The 16,791-nt window shown below is 51.8% G+C and overlaps 3 protein-coding genes across 3 annotated transcripts; 2 read left to right on the top strand and 1 right to left on the bottom strand.

Annotated features, from left to right (window-relative positions):
- Positions 1-115: 115 nt before the first annotated feature.
- On the bottom strand, positions 116-1,087 carry CTRU02_202166 (URE2 protein; the record flags this gene model as incomplete). The annotated part of the gene is made up of 5 exons (XM_070203992.1): positions 116-314; positions 376-527; positions 618-845; positions 910-998; positions 1,051-1,087. The coding sequence occupies 5 exons, from the start codon at positions 1,085-1,087 to the stop codon at positions 116-118; spliced, it is 705 nt and encodes a 234-aa protein (XP_070062574.1).
- A 6,516-nt stretch (positions 1,088-7,603) lies between these two features.
- CTRU02_202167 (Guanine nucleotide-binding protein alpha-3 subunit) lies at positions 7,604-8,957 on the top strand (the record flags this gene model as incomplete). Its single annotated transcript, XM_070203993.1, has 6 exons — positions 7,604-7,741; positions 7,765-8,141; positions 8,199-8,327; positions 8,380-8,509; positions 8,561-8,805; positions 8,858-8,957. 6 exons carry the CDS (start codon positions 7,604-7,606, stop codon positions 8,955-8,957), a joined length of 1,119 nt encoding a protein of 372 aa, XP_070062575.1.
- A 3,646-nt stretch (positions 8,958-12,603) lies between these two features.
- Positions 12,604-15,750, top strand: CTRU02_202168 (glycogen phosphorylase; the record flags this gene model as incomplete). The annotated part of the gene is made up of 6 exons (XM_036719577.1): positions 12,604-12,769; positions 13,036-13,356; positions 13,413-13,678; positions 13,732-15,158; positions 15,213-15,285; positions 15,343-15,750. 6 exons carry the CDS (start codon positions 12,604-12,606, stop codon positions 15,748-15,750), a joined length of 2,661 nt encoding a protein of 886 aa, XP_036588279.1.
- Between the last annotated feature and the right edge of the window lie 1,041 nt (positions 15,751-16,791).

Genomic DNA, 16,791 nt, shown 5'->3' on the forward strand with positions numbered 1-16,791 from the left:
TAGGTAAAGCTACCATATTCGGCATGTTTGCTTACTTTCGAATGTCACCTTCCAATGCTTGCACTGCGCTTTCAAGAAGCCACCACTAGCAACGAGGCACGAGGAGTCAAGACACCTAACCACTCCTCTCCTTCAACCTCTCCGACTCCATAACCTCCACCATCTTAGCTACGGCTGGCCGAGCCCTAATTCGCTCCACCCATGCGGCGTAGTCGGGGTATTTGGAGTTGATGGCATACTTTTCGTTCCACGCCTCTCCGAGCAAGAGCCGGGCCACGTAGTCCCAGGACATGAAGGCGATGTCAGCGTATGTCCTAGATTTGTCGGTTGTTAGACGTCATGGAAACCTCAGACGGGCGAGGCACGGCAACATACGCCTTGTCTCCAACGAGATACTTCTTTCCCTTCAGCACGAAATCCAGGACATGTAAAACTCTTACAGTCTGCCCCTCGTACCTCTCCTTGGCGCTCGGCACGTCTTCTGGATGGTACATCTTGAACCAACCTAGCTGGCCAAAGTATGGCCCCTGTTCCACCACAACTCATCAGTACAAGAGCTTGTGTGCTCACATGGTACGACGAGATGCCTAGGAGTGACACGACCAAATTGAACGTACCTGTCCCGACATTTGAAAGTGCAAAAATTGCTTGAGCAGGAACTTTTCGGGTGTTGATGAATACGTGAGCTTATGGTCGGTGTCGTACTGCTCGACAAGGTACTCGATGATGGCGCCCGACTCCCACAGAGTAATGCCCGTGTTAGGATCTTTGATGGCAGGGAGCCGGCCGTTGGGGTTGATGGAGATGTAGGGCTCTTCTTTCACTTTGGTAAGATCGACCGTGACCTGCCCGGTGAATCAGTCAGCGGCCTTTCATGATTGATTGTCATACTGAAGGGTACGTATGTAGAGATGAAAAACGACAGCCACGCACCGTCTCATAAGGGATTTCTAGCTCTTCAAGGATCATGGCCACTTTCACCGGTTTGGGAGCGAAACCTGAGACTCACGTTAGCTACATAGTGGCTCAATTAATGGTGTGAAAGTATACTATGGCCGTATAGAACGATTGGCTCGAGGGTCGACATGATGAAAGGTATTTTCACAGAAACTCCTGGTTACAATATAGTTGATAAATGTGCTCGATGATGCTGTCTGTTTGTCTCTCTGTCGTGGAGGGCAATTACGTCGGAGAAGCTACATATTTATAGCTTTTTAATCTACACTGATCTCAAGATATCCTAACCAAAGGAACACATGCGATCCCACCCCATGTATCGAAGGATCGCCTGCATGATATCCTGCCCATTCCCTGACAACAGCAGCCCACCGGTCTTTAAAGACCACCACGGCGTTAACATCCGTGAACCGAACACCTACAGATCCAAGAGGCCGTCAACAGTTCAGAGATAGTAAGCATCCCTAATTAGGCAAGCGACCCGGTTATTCGTGCTGGGGTGGTCGAAATCGAGTAAGGGTCAAGCACCGCTGGTGCGAGATTCCGCACATCTTCGGCCGGAGGCCGGACGAATGGCCCGGGTCCCATGTCGTACCGGCCGGATAGTCTCGCCGAATTGTCTCCGGACATTAGTACCAAATGTCCGGAAGCCGACATTGAACGTCATTTAAATGCCTTCCAAGATTTCTCCTCCTCAACCTCTCCTCACTATTCTTCTCTTGCATCCGGTTCATTGCCTTTCTTCCCAAGTCGCTTGCCTCGGAATATACATACCCCTGTATTTTAACTCTCCGTGCTACACATCCCACTTCTGAGAGAACAGACTAAACCTGGAGCCGCGCGTCAAAGAAGAGCAACATCCTGCCCACCCACAAGTGGAAAAACGTGAAGCGCTTCTAGATTGCCCAACACAATTCATTACCATCCCAATGGTTAAAAAACAACAAAAATAAAAAACGTTGTTTACAGGCCAGGCCAGGCCAAACCCCCAGACCTTGCACGTGTTTTGAGAGCACGTGGCTAGAAAGCTTGACTGAATCATTGGCCGAGTCGCCATAACTTTGACCAGCCCGGACACACTCCCCAATAAGCTTTTCCTCAGCTCCAGACGGTACGGGCTGAATCGTGTGACAAGTTCTCTGTTCGTCCCAGACACAGTTTCCATGTTTCTCATTCCTGTGCGTGGTTTCTTTTTGCGGGAGGGAACGCACACATATACTGCATACCGAACAATGCAGGCGAACTCTGCCGGCCATCACTAGTCAGACTGGCTTCGCCCGTTGAAGACGGACTTGAAGGTTCGTGAAACACTGCGACGGGATGCGTGATTCCAAGAGCGTGTTCCGGTCTAATTAAGCGTCAATTCTCGCGAAAACCTGCTCATTTCAGGTGAATTTGCCTGTTTGGCTGTAGTTGGTTGAGCGGCTCATTCACTCAGCACGTAATCCTGCGATGGCCGATCCCCGGGTTCAAAAGGCAGTGATCGAGTGCTCATTGTGCCCCGGTGGTTTCTAGACATCAAATACGAACGCTTGGCTTTGCACGGGCCCTCTTTTGCACAGGTGCGTCGCGGTTCAGCTATTCTGGGAGCCGTTATTGCTCGTGAGTTGAAGCATTGCAGAACGTCACCCTATCTCCAACGTTTGTATTGTGTGTCCCCCCGTCCAAGCCTTGGCTGAATGGCTGCGGGAGCTTCCTTCGTGCTGTCAGGATGCCCCTCTGTGGGTGAGTTTGATGGTTGGTTGACCAGGCCAGAAAAGTATTTGCACAGATGTTGCGGCTACCATACTCTCTAGTACCGACCTGTTTGTCCGAGTGAAACAAAAGAGGGACGACCAGCTGGGCTGGAAGATCGAAAGCCAACGATTTCTTCGAGTCGCGTCGGGCCTTTCCTCGTTCAGGAAACTCATTAGGGTAATATTGCAGGGGGGGGATGACAACAGTGAGGGTACTGCCCGCAAATAGCAGCATGCCATCTGCCTTTTTTTGAAGAATCTCGTTTTCGGATCCTATTTGATAGCTTTGCCTGCCCGGATTGACTTTGCAAGGCGCCCGGAGTCAAGTCATTGATGCCGGCGCTCTACTACAGAACAGTCTATCTAAGTGTAGAGTGCATTGCCATTGTCGACATTTAGTTCCCGTTGCATGATGCTACTCGCAAGCACATCGGCCCAGGGTATCCAGGGCGAAGGGGCGACAGCCTCCAGTGCTCGGCCATGCCTAGGTCTGTGTGGTGTGTCTCTCAAACTGGTCGGAGAGAGAGATGAGACTTGATGTCTCCCTCTGCCCACGTGTGCTCCCTGCCAATAGTGCTCCGAGAGCTACTGGACCACCAGGCAGATTACGCTAGCCGATTGGGCGAGGTGCTCCAGGGGCACAGACCTGATGGGTGCTAGGTATCTGACGAAAACGTGTGAAGGAAGACAAGGGAGGGTATTCAGTCATAAAACTTGGCAAAGCACTTGAGGCCTCTCCTCGCCGGAATTTGCACGATAGCAACCAGTAAACACTCACGCAGAGGCCGGGCTGGAAGCCGGGATGCTGTCAAAAGAAAATCCCTTGTGGAGTCAGACGTTGTCTGAACCCTCTTACGGCCACACGACGTCTGAACTAGGCTCTGAGTCCAACATAGAGCAGCAGCAGGGTCCGCTAGACTTTACGCGCAAACAACCCCTGAACGGTCAAAATTACGAATGTGAGGGTCGACGACGCAGCTGCTAAGCATCCATATCCCCTGCCTTAGTAAGAACCCCGAGTTCAAATGAGGATTGAATAAGGTGAAGGTGGCAGGCAGCCCGAAGCTCATGATCATAATTAAAAAAAAAAAAAAAAAAAGGGACGGCACTAGGATGAAGATATGACAGGTTGGAATTAAATGGCGAACACAGAGCAAGTACAAAGTTTCCATGGTGGTCGAGATAACATGTGTTTCAAACTGGTATATACACCCAATCGCCGACCTTTAAACATACTGCTGTTGGGTCATGGATGCCTTTGGCAGAAATCGGGATATGAGAACGTCCTTTTAGTGGCAGCAGCAGCAGCTGGGGATAGCGCAAATGAGTGATGCGAAATGGTGCCATCGACTTGCTTGTACTGTGAGAGCAAAAGGAATGCTGCAATGAGGTGACATGATTGGTAGGCTGGGCAGCAAAAGCAAAAGTTTCTTTATGTGCATCTGCAACCACACTGCAGTCGCATTGGAACCGCAGCACTCCCCGGCGTCCCAACCACATAATAATGTAATTACCTCATCTCTCGCTCCCCTGGATACGATGTTGAGATGAGATTGCTCACGCTTTAGGTGTGATGCTGGGGGTAATTGTGTCTGTTCGAAAGAGTTACGGCCAAACCAACCGTAAATGGCAAATGACGATCCTGGATGGGCAGATCTTTGCAGACAATTGTAACAGAAGGAGGGCCGGTTGCAAGCCACGGACATGCAACTACTACGTAGTAGACGACGGCTCAGAAGCTGTCCACCTTGTCCTGCTCTGTCCCAACTGTAGCGTCGAACTGAAGGCTGCGACCGACTTGGTTCATTAAAGCTGGTCATATTTAGCTTGTCAGGTTGATATGTGGTGATCCGCTGACAATATGAGTATGGTTGTCAGTGAAGAATCTCTCAGGACTCGCACCGATATGGTCATAGTCGTCGTCACGGTCGGTTGCCCTCATCGCGTCTGATCTGGGCATTCCAATCCCTGGGTTCAGCGTCTACGGATTTGAATTTTGTCTTCCCAGACTTGCTACCTGTACACTGTAGCTGGCGTCCGAGCCTAAAGTTGGGCCGGAGCTACCAGGTCAATTGGTCTGGGCTGGGCTGGGCTTATGGCAGACTAAAATCGACCTCAGTGGTCTTTGGGGGCTGGAGGGTCATTACTCGGGAGTGTTGACTGAAACAGTTGTTACATTGTCTGGTTCCCCCCCTCTATAGCCAAATGCCGCGCTCGCTCATCGGAGACGTCTGAGGCTGCCGAATGCAGCGGCGTATTGCTGGGCGCGGTCAAACTGGTGTGGCTCGTGGGCAGGCTGGAATTTTCGGGGCCTGAGAACAGACATTGAGGATCCAAACATCAAAGATGGTCGACAGGGGAGGCTTGAAATGGTGACTACTCTGGGAACAAGCAAAGACAGAGAGGGGAGGGAAAAAAAGCGGGATAGGAATAAGAAATGAAACGAGTGGAAAGTAGATGGGTTCCGCCGCTCTGGGATTGGAGGATACCGTCACGTACCTTGCTTCGTGCCTTACAGACTGGGGTGCACGACAGATTGAGTAAGTATGGGGACGAGTAGGGGTGAAAAATAAAAGATGAAGAAAAAAATAATTTAAAAAATCGACACTAAAGGAAAATGAAAAGGAAGATAAAACAGGCCATTAATGTGTTGATCGATATGAAAAGCTGCAAGACGGGGGTGTGAGTTCTCTTGGACACGGGTTTCCTTGTTTGGGTCTGATAGAGAATTTCATTCAGAGACGCTGTGGGGACTAGAAAGCGGCACGTGTGAGAGAAGCTTCGTAGGAAGGTGCCTTGGAGCCCGTCATCCATCAAACTCTGATCTTGAGGTGGCCCTCCTTCTGACCTGGATGCCCCGTTGTCTAGTCGCCATATGCCTCAAGTAGAATAAAAACGTTGGTTCGCGTTATGGGATCTCTTCTATGCAGGAAACAGCAGTGAAGTTGAAGGACCGGGATGGTGATGAAAATAGAATGCACCACTGGTTGAGCTAGGATTAACAGGACCACAAGCAACAGGAATGCTCCAACAGGGCCTGGAGACATAGGGACGGAGTGCCAGGCCCTGATACTCAAATGCCATGCATGCGGTGGAGGGACAACACACTAAAACAAGTGGAGGTCGCCCGTACCTTACCCAGTTGGGAGAGCTTTGAGGACTAGACAGGCCGAGTGTGGCGTTCTCCAGCCAAGGCCAGTGCAGGTACGTACCGCACTTGCCTGAGATGGGAGCCTCTCACCCACGGCATTTCATGGTCCATCGCAGACTCTCGCTGTCGAACCTTGTATGACGATACTGCCTTCCTGGGCCTCATGAACCCAGCTCATATAGGAAGGCGCCCAACGCTAGATCAATACTCCGTATACTAGTAGGCCACCCCCCCTTGCCTTTGATGTTCAGAGAAAGCATCGGCATCAATTTCACCAGCAGTTGAAGCAGCAGAAGCAGACGCAGTAGTAGTAATATTCACAACAGCGGTTGGTGCTTCCTACCTTTGGTGTAATTACCCCGGCCGCCCATGTGCGAGATGGAGTAGGCCCCCAAGTATCCCAACCACCAGCCAGCTTCAATCGCTCACCTTCCATTCATCAATCGTCTTTCCCAATCCATTCCGTGCCTCAATTCCACCTGCTGCCTTCTGTTTTCCGTCCCCGTCACCGTCTTGCTTACTCTCCCTTTTCTTCCTCCGGCAAAGCCAAGCCCGGCCAGGGTCCATTGAAGAAGCTGAGAAACGTAAAGAGAGAGAGAGAGAGAGAGAGTCCCAGTCCGTCCGCAGACAATCCAAGACCCATACATATCCGATCCACACACCACACGTACCACACACGCCCGCCCTGCTGTCCAGTCAAGGTACGTTGCGCCCGAGGGGACCGAAGACTGCCTGGAGACTGGACCCCACGCATTGCTGCTGCAGCTATGCAGCGAACAGCGACAGTGGTGCAAAGGTTACCGCTTACGCTCTGTCTGACTCTGCCACTAGCATCAACTTTACACTTGCCGCACGATTGAATTCCCTTTTCCTTACCCACACACTCCTCGCTCGCCGATTCTTTTTCTCCATCTCTCTTCCATTTTACATTGTCCTGCCCTCTATCTACCTTTTCCGGCTTCAACCACGCCCTTGCTCTCTTGGTGCCACATCAGATCCGAACAAGACGGCCTGATCTCTGTCGCAACAGCTCCCTGCCTGCCTGTGACAGCTACCGACGACCCTGATCCTGAAATTGAATTGCCCATTGCCTGCCCTGCAAGGCTCGGCTCCTCACTCGTCCACGTCCACGCCTACGGCCCACTCCTACGCCCACTCGCTCGCTCGCCCACTAAAGACGGACGCCTTAGCTTGGGCGCTGTGCCAATTACCCGCCCGCCAGCGCTGTCGACCACCTTGTGATACCCACATTTATTCCTCCGACACTGTCCTTGCCCGCCTTCCAGGTCGCACTCACGTCTTCCGTCCTTCGCTACCCATCTCCCTCGACAGCTTCCGCTCTCCCCGACCCCAAGGGCTACCGCTCATCATCTCATCCATCGTCGCTTTTTCCGATTATTCGATTCTCGTTGCCGGCCACCACCGTACACCATTGCCGCCGACCGTCATCGCCGCCTCCTCATCAACCCACACCCATCTCGGGCCCCCGACGCTTGTTCTTTACCGCCGAATCCTCCGTCGATTGAGCGACATCAAAACTCGCGACCAGCCTACCTGTGCCGCCGCTTTCATCCTTGCGACTCATCAAAGATCCTTCGTTTTCTTCTAATACTACTATGGGCATTTAAAGTGCGGTCTTTCGGCGATCACACACGGCTGCACCTCGGACGTTTCGAGTCTTCGCTCGAGTACCGATATTTACGTATCCCAATATTCACCCCGGTCACCGGCTTATCCTAAGCCTCATCGCATCGTCAAGATGGGTGCCTGTATGAGTTCGAACAATGAGGAGGTGGAGCAGAAGAAGAAGAGCCAGGCCATCGACAGACAGCTAGAGGAGGACTCTAAGAGGTTACGGAGAGAATGCAAGATTCTCCTACTTGGTACGTGCTGGCTGATATGGATTTGATCTGTCTCCCGGCTGCACGCAAGAATGCTGACGAGCGTCCAGGTTCTGGTGAAAGTGGCAAGTCGACTATTGTCAAGCAGATGAAGATTATTCATTTGAAAGGCTACTCCGAAGACGAGCTTTACAACTACCGACCGACCGTCTTCAAAAACTTGGTGGAATGCGCGAAAGCCGTCATACAAGCAATGCGACAGTTCGATATCGAACCCGTCGTCGAAGAAAATAAGGCCTATGCCACCTTTTTGATGGAGTATACTGCCGAGTCTGGACCTCAAGCACATATCGATCCGCAAATTGGCATCGCCATCCAATCAATATGGAGCGATCCGGCAAGGGAACAGCTTATGGAAAGACAAACAGAATTTTACTTGATGGACTCTGCAGAGTAGTGAGTGGCTGCTCACAACTCATTGTAATATTTGGCCGTCGCTAACGAGTGTCACAGCTTCTTCCAAGAGGTCATGCGAATTGTTGCACCCGATTACCTGCCGAACGAGATGGATGTTCTTCGCGCAAGAACAAAGACTACCGGTATCTATGAGACGAGATTCCAGATGGGCCAGCTTAGTATACAGTAAGTCGGTGCTGAAAGGTCCAGAACTTGTGAAGCTAATACTCGCGATTAGTATGTTTGACGTCGGCGGTCAAAGAAGTGAAAGGAAAAAGTGGATTCATTGCTTCGAGAACGTCACGTCCATCATTTTTTGCGTTGCTTTGAGCGAGTACGATCAGGTTTTGCTCGAAGAGAGCAGTCAAGTAAGCTTGAAATTGGGTTTCTTGGTACGCCACACAATTTGACACTAACTGTCGCAGAACCGAATGATGGAAAGTTTGCTCCTATTCGATTCCGTAGTGAACTCAAGGTGGTTCATGCGGACAAGTATCATTTTGTTCTTGAACAAGGTGGACATTTTCAAGCAAAAACTAGGGCGCTCGCCGTTGGGCAACTACTTCCCGGACTATTCGGGAGGCAACGATGTCAACAAGGCAGCGAAATACTTACTCTGGCGCTTTAACCAAGTGAACAGAGCCCATCTCAATCTATATCCCCAGTAAGTATAGCGTCATGGTTTCGGTGAGCGGGGGGGGCTAATCGGACTGCAGCCTGACTCAAGCAACCGATACTTCGAATATCCGACTAGTATTCGCGGCAGTCAAAGAGACGATCCTTAACAACGCTCTTCGAGACTCAGGAATTCTATGAGAAACCATCGATCGGCTTGGTCAGCCTTTTCCTTAATGTTTAGAATCATCTCCTCTGTTGCAGGTCAGCGTTTTACAGCATTGCCGGGCGTTGTGGGCGGCACTTCGTTTGGACGGCGTTCACTCTGGTTTTCACGCTCGCTTTTCCTTAAGATACGGTCGGAACGAGCGATCGTCGGTTGGAGTCCCAAACCGGTAGCGGCAGTTTCGTTCATTTGCATTACAGAACAAATTGCTTTTCAGTCGGGGCATTCGCAACCGGTGTACCGCAGCCCCGAGCGAGAGAACCGGGGAAAAGAAAGGTTGGCGCGAAACTTTGGGGTGGCGAATTATAAAAACAAAAACAAATGAGCCGTCATCTGGAGTACGGGAAAGGAAAGTTTGAAAGACGAAGTGATGAATGGACCAATCGTTCGGGACGATGCTTGGGACTTGGTAAAGCAACAGCATCCATCATTTCACAAGAGGCTGGGTATGGGACTGATGGTGGGCTGTGGGAGAGCCGCGGCAGCTAAACGATGCGGTGCTTTATTTTTTTTTTTTTGTCTTATGTGAGAAGCATGAAGTCATTTACTGGGATTTTCTTACCTGTACGACGATGTGCGGCTCAAGTGACGTTGGTGGCATTGCTCAAGAAAACGTGGCCATGAGCAAGGCCCGACTCAGGCTGGACCGACACTGAGATGAGGCTGGCCGGGAAGGCTTGAGGGGGCGAAGAGGCTGGGTAGGGGGGAATAGGCGGCGAGGCGTCGTTTAGACATGGTCGGCTTGAGGCTGGGCACATTTTATTTGTATACTATATTGTCTTAATTACGCAAGGCTGTATGCTCTGCTGGAAGCAGCGCATTTTGTTTCTCAGCTTAAACATGGTTTTTTCCCCCGTCACTCGAATTGCTTGCTTCTAAATGTGTCCATGTGAGAAAATGTGTGTTGGCGACGCTTTCTTCATGCAAGTCAACTTGGATGGGTATCGTTTATTATCACGTATGTAAGTGATATCATGGGAAGAACCTTGGCCGAGCCGGACAATTAGCGGGAGGGAAAACGTGAATGGCATTGTCATGTCTGAATCACGACGCATCCATTGACATCAGGTGATGCCTGAGTGGATTGCAGGACATTGGATCGCATTCCGACTGATATGTCCGGCGTGTGCCGTGCTCTCACACTCTCTCACTCTTTTCCCCTCTGCGACTGTCTGCTGGACGACAGAAAAGGCGGGGACGCTGATTGTCGGGAATAGACATCTCGGCCAATGACGTGCTCGAAGCTGATTAGTATCAATGGAGAGACGCAGGCGGATGGGGACGGGGAGGCCGTGTCGTTACGTTTGGCGGTGCCCACTACCAGAATAGAACAGCTCAAAAGGACATGGGGTAGAAGAGAAGAATAGTATCCATCAAGTAGCGACGGGATGTTCGGAGCCTCCAACTACCAGTCTTCAGCGTCCCGCGTAGTTCTCCAGCATTCTACGCCTTGTGTCTTTTCCACCTACCTACAGGGCTGGTCTTTCTATCCCTGGCGAGCAGGCTATAAACCTGTGCTGTGTCTAGGTGAGTCGTTGTGGGACTCGGTGCATGGCCATGGGATTGGTACGTCGCTCCCCAATTAACCAAAGCCAGCCTGGCCTAGCTTGTCACTGGGGTTGAGTTGTGGGATGGGGAGGGGCCTGGAATTCTCGCCGTGGATGGGCTTGTTGCTGGGAAGCAGCAGGTATGGCACAATAGCGACTTGGTAACCGGAGCTGTAGAGGTTGTTTGGAATTCGAGGGCTTGGCTAGTTCCTTGGACGATGATTTTCTGCTTTGGTAAGTTATTATGGCTTAGCTTCCCAGAATGCATACGAGGAGGTGGCTTACACATACGAGAGAGGGCGTAAAGTAAGCCATGTTTGAGTGTGCTGGGGTATTTCTTCAGAAGTGCTGCTGCTGGGCGGTGAATGCTACGTGCCGACCCCCCGATTGTCAGGCAGGTAGACAGGTAGGCATTCACCGGGTTGCCGTTCCAGGTTGTCCCGTCACCCAAGATGAAAGCACATTGGCCTTGTTCTTGTTCTTGGCTGGCAGACGACGGGGGGCCAAAGTGGTGGGAGGCACGACATGGTCTCTCGACTGGCTGAGAGTTATCTTGAGTTGCGAGGTTCCATTGTTATAGCGCCTCAAGATGCACCACTATACTAGATTGGCGGCTGGCGCATTTATTCCGCGCTACTGCACGAACGAGGAAAGGGCCATTGTGTTCTTCGAACGCGGCAAGTACACTCATGACATATCTTGACATAAATTGATCACTGCAGTTGAATGTGTATGTAGGCGTGCGCCTTCCTCTCCGTGTAGTCGCTGTCGTCCAATCCCGCCTACGTTCTTCCCGTAGCCACCCCCCTTCCCCCTGCGATTTCTTCTGTCACTGATGCGGCTGTTCCTACCATCAGCGCGTCACCCCGCATTGTTTGTTGCACGATGCAGCAGCAACGAACAGTTGCTGCACCTGCCCGGCGCGGTCTCACACAAGGATGCTGAGGATGCTGCATGTTGGCTGTCTTCCACGATTCGGCATAGTGAGGTCATATCAGGCGGTTTTCTACTTCGGTGCTGTTCCAGGCCAGACCGGGCCCAGACAAACAATCTTGATGGAGACAGAAACGGGGTCAGATCCATCGCGCTTGGGTCTGGGTGTGCGGGTTGTCAGATCAGACCAGTCTGTCACTCAGTCACTCAGTCAGTAAATACCAGGCCGCTTAGCAGAGCTACAGGGTGCGGCATTACTTTCTGTGCAAAGAGCAAGTGCGCGCTGGTGGATGCGTGCCTGTATTGTACGCCCATGTCCCATGCCCATGCCCATGCTCATACTAATGCTCGAGTCCATGCCTGCCATACCATCCATCTCGAACAAGGTAGCTTTGTAGCTTTCCATCGCCTCCTCTACCCTTCAGACCGTTGTCCAAACATGCCATGGCTTACTACCTAGCTCTTGTGTGATACCTCCCATCTCTTTCTTAAGCTCCCGATGTCCCCCTCCTTCTCCCCGTCATGACTTTTTGACCTCTCTTCTGTTCTACCCCTCACCCGTTCCCCCCTTCTTTGCTCTCAGTTGAAAAGCTTCTGCTGGCCTCTGGTTTTCCATCCATCCCTCCACTTCATCTCCCACATCTGGTCTTGTCTGCCTGGCTGCTCTTGTTATAAGCTCCGTCTAAGACACCAGTTTGCAGTCCAATCGCCGTCACTATCGCTAGAACTTCTGCTCTACTGCTCTCCAAGCAATAGCACGCCCGTCATCTTAACCGAAAACGCTGTATTGGCGTTCTGCTGAATACGAATCCCGGCCACAGGTGGACTGAGCTTCAGGCACCGCCCAGCACCCCGCTCTCCTCTCCACCGACATCCTGGGCTTATCCTGACGTACGTCCCGTTCGGTCCGCTGCCACTCAAGCCTGGACCTGTCCCTCCGCCTCGTCTCACCTACCCCGCCCCTCACTGCTCGCTCATCATAGAGCCTATGTCGCGACTCTCACCTTAATAGCGTCCCTGGAGAGTTCGGAGAGGCTAACACGGCGCTGACAGTTTCCGAATCATTCGAGGCTATACTCGAGCCAATTGAGTGTTTTTTCTATTTTAGTAGAGCCCAAGTACGGTTACACACATAGCAAAAATGGCGGACACCAAGGATCAGCGCATTCCTGTGCGAGAGCGCCGCCCGTCCATGGGTGCTCCCATTGTTGACATCCAGGGCTCTGTTGGCCCGGCTGGCATCTCCCGCCCTAAGCATAAGAGAACCTTTACTGGTTTTGGTGCTGGTGAGATCAAGAGCGTCGAAGGTAAGAATTGCATTCCGTTTTTCTGTTCATTTACATGTGTTACTGGGGGTGGATTGTGTACCCGGAGCTTCATGGTGAGAGCTCTGGCAGCTGTCGTGGAGCTTGGAGGGGCAGCTCTTCAGTACAGACCCAAAATACCCCGCACCGATCAGCACAAGCTCCATCACACCACACCCACAACCCCAGTAGCTTCAGTGCCCCAGTACCACAACGTGCCTATCACAGCGGACTACATCTGAGTCTCTTCGCTGACTGTCTCTGAATAGCTTCAATTCCAGAGCCACAGCGCGAAGCGTGGAACAAGGCCCAGTCTGGTCCCTTTAAGAGCAAGGAGGAGTTTGAGAAGGAGGTTGTGCGCCATGTCGAGACTACTCTCGCTCGAAGCATGTTCAACTGCGATGAAACGGCCGCATACTCCGCCGCAAGCTTGGCTTTCCGTGACCGCCTGGTCAAGGAATGGAACAAAACCCAGCAGCGTCAGACGCTGGTTGATGGAAAGCGTGTCTACTACCTTTCTCTCGAGTTTCTCATGGGCCGGGCTCTCGACAACGCCATGCTCAACGTCGGCCTGAAGGATGTGGCCAAGGGTGAGAGAAGATAAAACCATCTTACACGTATTAGGGGAGCTAATAATGTGATTTAGCTGGTCTTGATGATCTCGGATTCCGCATCGAGGATGTCATTGAGCAGGAGCACGACGCTGCCCTTGGAAACGGTGGCCTGGGTCGATTGGCTGCTTGCTTCCTTGACAGTCTTGCTTCCCTCAACTTCCCTGCCTGGGGCTACGGATTGAGATACCGATATGGTATCTTCAAGCAGGAGATTATTGACGGTTACCAAGTTGAAGTCCCCGACTACTGGCTTGATTTCAACCCTTGGGAGTTCCCTCGTCATGATGTGACGGTCGATGTAAGCCAAGTAAGACAAATAAAGTATCTAGGTTAAGGCTGACCCCCTATTAGATCCAATTCTATGGCCACGTCCAAAAGTCAACGGACTCTAATGGCAAGACGGTTGCCAGCTGGGAGGGTGGTGAGACGGTCACTGCCGTGGCCTACGACGTGCCGATTCCGGGTTACGCGACTCCTTCTACCAACAACCTGCGTCTTTGGTCTAGCAAGGCTGCAAGTGGAGAGTTCGACTTCCAAAAGTTCAATAGCGGCGACTACGAGAACTCTGTCGCTGACCAGCAGCGGGCTGAAACTATCAGCGCCGTCCTGTACCCCAATGACAACCTCGAGCGAGGAAAGGAGCTTCGTCTGAAGCAACAGTACTTCTGGGTGGCCGCGTCTCTCTACGACATCGTCCGCCGCTTCAAGAAGTCGAGACGTCCCTGGAGGGAGTTCCCTGACCAGGTTGCTATCCAGCTCAACGATACCCACCCCACTCTCGCCATTGTCGAGCTTCAGCGCATTCTGGTAGATCTCGAGAAGTTGGACTGGGATGAGGCGTGGAATCTGGTTACCGCCACGTTCGGCTACACCAACCACACTGTCCTTCCTGAGGCTCTGGAGAAGTGGCCGGTTGGCCTCGTTCAGCACCTACTTCCTCGACACTTGCAGATTATTTATGACATCAATCTGTTCTTCCTCCAGAGTGTCGAGAAGATGTTCCCCAACGACCGTGACATTCTCAGTAGGGTTTCGATCATTGAGGAGTCGCAGCCTAAGATGGTACGCATGGCATTCTTGGCCATTGTCGGCTCTCACAAGGTCAATGGTGTTGCCGAGCTGCACTCGGATCTCATCAAGACCACGATTTTCAAGGACTTTGTCAACATCTACGGCCCTGACAAGTTCACCAACGTTACCAACGGCATCACGCCAAGACGTTGGCTGCACCAGGCCAACCCCCGCCTGTCCGATCTCATCGCTTCCAAGACCAACGGCCACGGTTTCTTGAAGGACCTGACACAGCTGAACCAGCTCGAGCACAGCATCAACGACAAGGAATTCCGCAAGGAGTGGGCCGAGATCAAGTACGCGAACAAGGTCCGCCTGGCCAAGTACATTAAGAACACTACAAGTGTCAGCGTCAACCCCGCCGCTCTCTTTGACGTCCAAGTCAAGAGAATCCACGAGTACAAGCGTCAGCAGATGAATATCTTTGGTGTCATCCACCGTTACCTGACGCTCAAGGCCATGTCGCCCGAGGACCGCAAGAAGGTGACGCCCCGCGTCTCCATCTTTGGTGGAAAGGCTGCTCCTGGCTACTGGATGGCCAAACAAATCATCCACTTGGTCAACAACGTTGGATCAGTCGTCAACAAGGACGAAGACATTGGCGACCTCCTGAAGGTCATCTTCCTCGAGGACTACAACGTTAGCAAGGCCGAGATGATCATCCCCGCCTCCGACCTCAGCGAGCATATCTCGACTGCCGGAACCGAGTGAGTATATTACGAAACAACTAGCTAAGCCGCATTTAATCTAACATGGACTAGGGCTTCTGGTACCAGTAACATGAAGTTTGTGCTCAACGGCGGTCTGATTATCGGCACGTGCGACGGCGCCAACGTAAGTAACTCCGACTGAATGATAACTGCTGGTGATCGGTTGCTAAAACTAGATTAGATCGAGATCACCCGCGAGATTGGCGAGAACAACATCTTCCTTTTCGGCAACCTGGCCGAAGACGTCGAGGATCTCCGCCACGCTCACACGTACGGATCCCACACGATCGACGAGAACCTCGCCAAGGTCTTTTCCGAGATTGAAAAGGGAACGTTCGGTTCACCATCTGATTTCCAAGCCCTTATCTCGGCGGTTCGTGACCACGGTGACTACTATCTGGTTTCGGACGACTTCAACAGTTATATCGAGACCCACCACCTCGTTGACGAGGCATACAAGAACCAGGAGGAGTGGATCACCAAGTCTATCACCAGCGTGGCTCGTATGGGATTCTTCAGCAGCGATCGCTGCATCAACGAATATGCTGAGGAGATTTGGAACATTGAGCCTCTCAAGGTTGAGGAATAGACCAAGACGGCATCGGATAAATCAGATGAAGACGGGGGTTTACAAGATGCGGTGACTGGTTGAGCATGGACAGAGCCGAATACCTAGTGCATTGCACTTTCTAACACCTAGGAAAGCGCTGTAAAAAATAGCAGTGCTAGATAATATCTTCTTTGTGTAGGCTATGCGAGTATTCAAAGATCGAATACAAAGTATGAAAGCAGATGCAAGCAAAGCAACTCATGACTTGTGATGTGTGTGTGTGGGTGTGTGTAACGACTCGACAACCGTCACTGTGAAGCGACTCAGTCAAGTGGGCGGAGAAACGGAACAAGGTTCTCGGTAACGGGACGACATGAACGTTTGACGGTGTTTGCGCAGGGGTTAGCAGCAGCGGGGCACACTCCGGGCCTCAATGACGTAATTATGCGGAAAGTCGGACGTCGTTTGTGATGACGAACAATCCACAGATGGAACAGAAACGACAAGCGGCGGGTACCGGAAGACGGTTGGTTGGGGGAGTCGTCTCCCATTGCTCTAGTCCTCCTCAGGTGACCATGGCGAAAGGCGGTCAACTTGAAGGCATCACTTGTTTTATTCCTTTCTGTTCGAGAAGGGAACGCAAGAGGGAATCACTCATTGGGCGACATGCACATGTTCTGCAGGAAACTAGACTCTTTGGACCGCGGCATTGAAGGGGATACTTAGGGTGAGAGGGGAGGGGGGAAGAAAGACGACATGGTCTAGTATTCACCCCCTTCCGCAAAAAAAAAGAAAAAAAAAGCAGAACCTAATTACCTACCAAACTCACATACACTACTACGATTCTTGCCGCTGCTGCAGCCCGGGGGACATGGTCCGGAAGCAGGCGTGGTCTGGATTCCCTCCTCTTCCTACACATGTATACTACTCGCCCCCTCCCCTCCCTCCTCAAACAGGGTCGTCGTGAAAGGGTTGGAAGGGGAAAAAAAACAAGTGTGACGAAAGACACCCGGGAAAAAAAAAGGGACCAAGCTGCGCAACGCGTTCCAGCCCCCCAGCCCTGTCAGACGCATAATGACA

Source organism: Colletotrichum truncatum, assembly GCF_014235925.2.
Source record: "Colletotrichum truncatum strain CMES1059 chromosome Unknown Contig_0001, whole genome shotgun sequence".
Taxonomy (NCBI): Eukaryota; Fungi; Ascomycota; class Sordariomycetes; order Glomerellales; family Glomerellaceae; genus Colletotrichum; species Colletotrichum truncatum.